Source organism: Primulina eburnea, chromosome 6 (genome assembly GCF_022965805.1).
Source record: "Primulina eburnea isolate SZY01 chromosome 6, ASM2296580v1, whole genome shotgun sequence".
In the NCBI taxonomy this organism is placed as follows: domain Eukaryota; kingdom Viridiplantae; phylum Streptophyta; class Magnoliopsida; order Lamiales; family Gesneriaceae; genus Primulina; species Primulina eburnea.
In genome coordinates this window covers 27,200,048-27,206,825 of record NC_133106.1, presented here as the reverse complement: position 1 = coordinate 27,206,825, position 6,778 = coordinate 27,200,048, and the positions used below count along the sequence as shown (strand labels likewise).

The window sequence follows — 6,778 nt, the reverse complement described above, 5'->3', positions numbered from 1 at the left end:
GAAGAAACGGGCCCAAACGTCATCAAAATAGAAAGGAGAAAAAGTTATATCGAGAGATGATAGTGAAGATAATGATAAGAGTGGTCATAGTGATGATACAGATTATGCAAATAATCAACAAAGACGTGAAAAATATCACAAGATACAACAAATGATCAAAGTCATCAAGATGACCAACATATTGCAGGTATGACATGGGCAAAAGGAGATGAAAATTATTATGCAACACAAGATACTGATCATGATTATCGTCCTGGAATTTAGGAACAATTTCGTTTCTTGGAAGGTTTATCAGAATTATCTAGTGCCATTGATAAAGAACATTCAGCTGATTCTTCTCAACCATACATGGGTGTTGAAGAACATATAAGATGTCTTGGATTGGGGGAAATCGACGAATTCAAATGAGAGATAATTATGGATTGATGAGTTACAACTGGGACTCTCAACATGTTGGGTATGATCCGGCTGGATATCAATCAGGTGGATATGGATATCAGGGTAATTATAATTCTGGACACGATTTTTTTGATAGATCATTTGATTTTTCAACATCTGGTACACATGGAATTAGACGTTGTGGATTTGATTATGGGTCGTCTCAATATATTGGTGATAGTTCTAATGGGTATCGTGGATCCGGATACTATAATCGTCGGGTATCGTGGATTCGAATACTATAATCGTCGTAATGAAATACTATTACAAAATCAATCATCCAATTCTAATGATCTTTCTCATCTCAATTTAATCAATATTCATATGGACAATTACGTCAATATCCAAATGTTCGAAATCAATTTAATCAACAGGATACTCATGGAGAATATAACAATGATTTCGCTCATCCGCGTCACTCATCATGGTATTCGCTTTGGTAGGTTATAATTTTTTCATTTTTGTGTATATTTCTTATTGTGCTATTATTGTAAAATAATTTTTTATTGATATATTAACTTCATATATTTTATGTTTTATTAGTATAATATAATATAAATTTATTAATTTTTTTACTAATTTTTTTTATACAACCGTTCCACGACATAACATTGGAACTGGAATGGTAGTTGTCGTTCCAAGTACCGCAACCGTTCCAGCGAACCATGGTGACAATTGATTGACATGGGTTTAGGATGTTGGCTTTAAGCTAACATGCATCTATCAATTGACTAGAACGAGATAGGTCATTGGTGTTGGTCGAAGGGTCTTGCTAAAAGACTGTTCACGAGCGAGGGCCACTTGACAGGCGCCTTTGCTATTTATTGGAATCATGGATATTTTATTGTTAAGTAGGTCTCTTGCGAGACGATCTCGCGAATCTTTATCTGTGAGACGGGTCAACCCTACCGATATTCACAATAAAAAATAATATTTTTCCATGGATGACCCAAATAAGAGACTCGTCTCACAAAATACGACTCGTGAGACTGTCTCACACTAGTTTTTGTCTTTTTTGTTTGACCAAATTTATATGGTTGTTGACTGTTAAATGTTTGACTATGCCACTTTTCAATAAAACGTTATTCCTAAAATAAACGAATGACTGACTATTTAAGGTCGAGGTTTTTGTAAATATGAGATGAAAGGTACTATATGATAGTTTGACAGAGTTTCCCTGTGAAGTAGAGATGAAAGGTAGTAAGGAATTATTTTGCCAGATTTTTCAGTAGAGTAATGTTGAAAGGTATTATACAAATGTTTGTCAGATTTTTCCATTAAGTTAAAAACTGAGATGAGGTAGCATGTTCATGTGATGATGAAATGTTTATAAGCTTTTCAAGCAAAGTTACGCTTATTTTCATAAAAGTATATTGTGTGCATGATTTTATACTATGTATTATTCGTTATCATAGAACGAACTTGCTGATTTATCACACTCAATAGGTTCAATTTGTGCACGTAATGATGATTGAGGTGTCGTGGATGCTCGAGTGGACTTGTGTCATGCAGGCAGTGGTAGAGCCAGGAATTTGATTCTACCCGGGCTAGAATTTACCCAGACTAATATCAAATTTATCTAAAATTATACAAAAATTTACATATAAATTTTTTTAAAAAAATTTGGACAACGCGGGCAGCCTGGGTGAAAAGTATTGTGGCTCCGCCCCTGCATGCAGGAGTGAACTCACCCGAGTAATATTTCTTTTATGACTTTTTGTTTCATTTTTTTATTTCAAGTTGCTGAAATTTTATCGATTTAGGTGCAAAGGGGTTCGAAACTTCAGAGATTGGGTTCCTTTTATTAGGTTTTTCTTGCTGAAATTTTTGTGGATTTGAAAAATGGGTTCAAATTTTGAGTTCTATTCGTAAAACTCTTTTTAAATTTTGCTAGACAATGGCCGAGTAAATTACTACGTTTTTTCTTTCGTGTGGTGGAAATTGTTGAAGTCTTTTATTGCATGAGAGTTTGGTTATGAATGAGTTGGTTCATGTTACATTTGTGCTTCTTGAGCAACTCAGGAAAAGGTTTCTAGCAGAATTTTCAAGTTAAATTATACATATCTTCGAATTTAAAGAGATGTGTTTAAACTAAAAAAATCGGACTGGGACGTTTCAAAAACGATCTGAAAAGATTGTCGATATTATTCTCTCCTTGGACTGACGTCTGGTTCCGAGTAAGGAGAGAGTATCCCAAGTGAACAAATGCCACTAATGTTGATTCAATCATCGAATGTTTGGACAACCTATATGATTTATATTTCAAAGCTCTCACTCAAGGCCTAATTCTTTCTTCAATTGGGCCAAGGTTTCTTCGATCTCGTCGATACTTTCATCGATGCTGTTGGTTTTATTCGACCCCTTTCGATCGGCACTTGCAGCCTCCTTAGTTCCATTAGGTGAAAACCCTTTTGAAAACCTTTCACCGTTGTTATCTTCAGCAACCTCTGTATCTGTGACGTTCAACTCTTTTTCCAAGAATTCAACAAACTCTTCCCCTATTTCCTGTCATACACGAGTAAAGAACTATATATTAATATGGTGTAAGTTATATGGCCACCCTTTGAAGTTTGTCCTCCCCTGGTTTAGAGTATAAAAATGATATCCAGAAATTTGGTTTACTTTGCTTTTTACATCCCTTGAAATAATTGCACTAGGAATCCTAATGGACTTGCATCAAGTTTCAATTATCCAAATTTCCATTCTTGCTCTTGAAAGGGGACAATGAAATTATTCAACCTCGAATAGATCATCGGTCTTATTTTGAAACACACGGGTGATGCTTTATTTTAGTGCAACTTAAGGGTATTGTTTAAGTCTACCATGATGTTTAACCAATATATTAAGTGAAAAATGAAGTAAACAATATCAAAGATTCAAGCACAGAAATATATATTCTCATCAATATTATGTATTTGGAACTAGTTTTTAGTCTACAAAGATATCTCACCGCCAATTCCTCCCACAAGCTCTTTGGTTTTGATTGTGAAGTATCACTTGCCTCCCAGTTACGAAATTCTTCCTCAAGATCTCTGAAAAAGTCTCCTGCAGCAACATGCGATGAATAGAAAATTTAAACATGTGGTTTTACCCACCAGAGGATAAAAAAAAAAAGAAATAGGCAAATATAAGGTGACAAAAAGGCAAGAAACTGGTTGACCCTTGTGGTGTTGCAAGAAGTATAAATCTACCTAATGTTATTTGAATATCCATCAAAAAGTTGCCTGCACCATCGAGGGGATAAATATAAGATTATATATCAAAATGAGGAACTTCTCATGGGGTCCAAATTAATGAATTTAATATCTAAAACAAACTAATGCTATATGATTGATCATTTGCCTTTTATGCTTCTACCAAAACCAATAGTTGATAGTCCAGTGAAGTTTAATTTTTTAACAGTGAATAGCTGTCCAAAAACCAAGTTTTTTTATTGCTGTGCCACATAAGAAACGATACAGAACTATGAGACTTTTCTTGTTCCTTCACATATCCATTCCAAATATACCTTTCCTTAACTTTAATACAATTGTAGGATGAAGCACCGACACTATATAAAAGGCTATATTTGATGGAAACATTGCAACTCAAAACATAGCAAGCTGTACAATGTTCAAAACACTGTGTTTCCATGGGTATAACACTTAAGCAGCCACATAAAACGGTGGAGCGATTGGCTGCTGATGGATTAATAGAGTAAGGAAACGTAATAGAAGGATAGAGAATAAATGGATAATAGTACAATACTTTGCACAGATTTGATAAACATGATGTGCTGTATCTTAGAAGTCATTCTTTTGTAAATAAAGAAAACAGAATTTGCATTACGCAAAGAGACTCAAAGATCGCAAGAATTTCACAAATTGTCAGAAGTGGATTACACAGCCAAAAACCTAAGATCACTGTATAAAACTAATTTAAATACTTGATATGTACAATCTTTATCATGATTCGCTAAAATTGTCGACCTGAAGTTGCCCATAAACCATAGTGGAAGTTTTCCATGTTATCAAAAGTAGTTTTATATGAGAACTAGCAATATATGAAGCCTGAACTCCCTTTTTAGTACGAGTTTTGTATTTGAATTTGCTTATCAGTGCAAGCTGGTGAAAGCCAGAAGTAATAAGTATATGTCAACAGTAACATATTTTCATTACAGTAACAAATGCTATACACATCATTCTTTTGAAAATTGTTATACCAAATCGATTCAAATTTAACGGTATAAACTCTACAAATTGGTAACTTGCTTACTTTTTAGGCATGTCCATGTATTAGGCTATCCTTTTAAAGGCCAAAAATAAATGTGAATATGTTTTTACTACAATAACCAACAAAATTCTCCTGGTGACTGAAGTATCTCGAGACGTGGCATAATTTTTTTCTTTACCAGTTTTTTTGGTGGATAAATTATTTTAAAGACTGATTTCCCAAAGCAATTTTCCCAACAGAAACAAATGAAAACAAAAACAAACATTTGAAAAAACAGAGACAGTAAAAAGTTTAAGCGGGCAAATGCTTTACCAAAGCCATAGAACTCTTCTTCGGCTTCTCTAGTCCTACGCTGGTATGTTCCAGTTGAATAAGAAAAACCTGCACCTTGATTTCCAGAATCATACTTCCCTCGGGATTCAGATGTCAACACAGAGTTGTACGCATGCTTAATCCTCATAAACTTTTCCTGAGCACCAGGCTGTAGACAGCACAAATAGAAAAAAGATTGTTTCAAAGGCAAGATATAAATACTGGAACACAAGATACTTGGATTATATTTGGTCCTGTTAGACCTAGATGATCAAATATTAATCAATGAACATGATGTAAAACATGGGGTGTCGACACATTTCTTTATCCCATTATTAACATTTGACTTGGTCGGGACCAACCTCTATTCAAAATTCAATTTTTCGAGTCGATTTCCATCAATAGTAAACTATGACAAACTAGACAAGAGTATAATAAGAAGCAGGATCCCAGCATAACAAAGAATGAAGAATAATAACAACATGCAGCATATCCTTAATGATCAGACTCTGGCATATGTATTACATTAATTTTATATCTGGCCTAAAACTCACATATAGTTAGTATAAGATTTACACAGATCAAGAAAAGATTACACAATGAAAATAACCTCATCAATAAGGAATCATACAAGGAAAATCCATCCAGACATTACTACTAAAAATTGAGCTAAGAAACAATAAAAGTAACCAAATTTTGGACAACCGACAGATTCCCACCTCTTTATTTACATCAGGATGATACTTGAGAGCAAGTTTTCGGTAAGCCCTTTTGATTTCTTGGGTAGAAGCAGCGGGAGACACCCCCAAAACCTCGTACGGAGACTCCCTACGACTCGCTCTCACTAGGGTATTTCTGGGTTTGCCTGCGTCCTTCCTTCGATGGTTGTAACAGCCATAGTCCTTTCTGTAATCGAGTAAAGAGTGACGAGCTTTGTAGGCAGAAATAGGTGCAAAAGAGTTGAATTTGGACGGAGATTTTAGCAGAACGGAAGAAACGGAGAAGTTGTGCAAGCCAAGAAACGATGTCGAAGTTAAAGACTCAGTGAAAAAATCCATACATGTTACTGAATCAACTTTGGTTGAATATTCGTATAATCTAGCAAATTCTTGATGAGGAAGCTCCAACACCATTCGTCCGTTTCAATCAAATCACCAAAATGCCAGCATTTTTTTGTTTCCAGCGGCAGCCAAATGGAAAACACCAAATTTTGATAATTGGTTTTCTAAATTACCATTAGTTTTAAACAAATCTAATAAACATTTAATAATCAACTAGTATATGATTTTTAAAGTTTAACATGAGAATTATATTGTTTAATGATTAAATATTTTTTATTACACAAAGTATTGATAAATGACTTAATTGGATTTATCCAAGTGAAAAGTAATTTTTACCTCGAGTATAAATTATTTTTTAATTTAATTATTATTATTATTATTATTAAATTGGATAGGTCTCTTCTGAGACAGTCTCAGGAATCTTTATCTATGAGACGGGTCAACTTTACCGATATTCACAATAAAAAATAATATTCTTAGAATAAAAAGTAATAATTTTGTATGGATGACCCAAATAAGAGATCTGTCTCACAAAATACGATCTATGAGACAGTCTCACACAAGTTTTTACCTATTAAATTTAACTCGATACACATTTATTTTTTAAATTTATTTTATTATTGAAATTTTAAATAATTAATATTATATTATATTTTTATAAATAAGTATCCTAAAATGTTAAGGGCAAAAATTTGTGTGAGACGGTCTCACGGATCGTATTTTGTGAGACGGATCTTTATTTGGATAATCTATAA

General features: G+C 33.7%; 1 protein-coding gene across 2 annotated transcripts; it reads right to left on the bottom strand.

Annotated features, from left to right (window-relative positions):
- Positions 1–2,563: 2,563 nt before the first annotated feature.
- On the bottom strand, positions 2,564–6,165 carry LOC140834024 (uncharacterized). Of its 2 annotated transcripts, XM_073198600.1 has the most exons (5): positions 5,682–6,165; positions 4,963–5,131; positions 3,630–3,662; positions 3,389–3,483; positions 2,564–2,943 (listed from the first exon to the last, which is right to left on the bottom strand). In XM_073198600.1, the coding sequence occupies exons 1-5, from the start codon at positions 6,093–6,095 to the stop codon at positions 2,710–2,712; spliced, it is 945 nt and encodes a 314-aa protein (XP_073054701.1). In that variant the 5' UTR covers positions 6,096–6,165; the 3' UTR covers positions 2,564–2,709. The 2 variants fall into 2 exon arrangements, with proteins under 2 accessions (XP_073054701.1, XP_073054702.1); XM_073198601.1 differs by lacking the exon at positions 3,630–3,662 and having other exon boundaries at positions 5,682–6,161.
- Positions 6,166–6,778: the final 613 nt, after the last annotated feature.

Bases quoted from the DNA above. Each gene is read 5' to 3' on its own strand.
- LOC140834024 (XM_073198600.1), bottom strand. From the start codon at position 6,095: ATGGTGTTGGAGCTTCCTCATCAAGAATTTGCTAGATTATACGAATAT. The intron at 3,663-4,962 runs GTAAAGCATTTG...TCGATGGTGCAG, and splicing joins AGAAGAGTTCTATGGCTTTG to GCAACTTTTTGATGGATATT. The intron at 3,484-3,629 runs GTAGATTTATAC...ATGTTGCTGCAG, and splicing joins GGATATTCAAATAACATTAG to GAGACTTTTTCAGAGATCTT.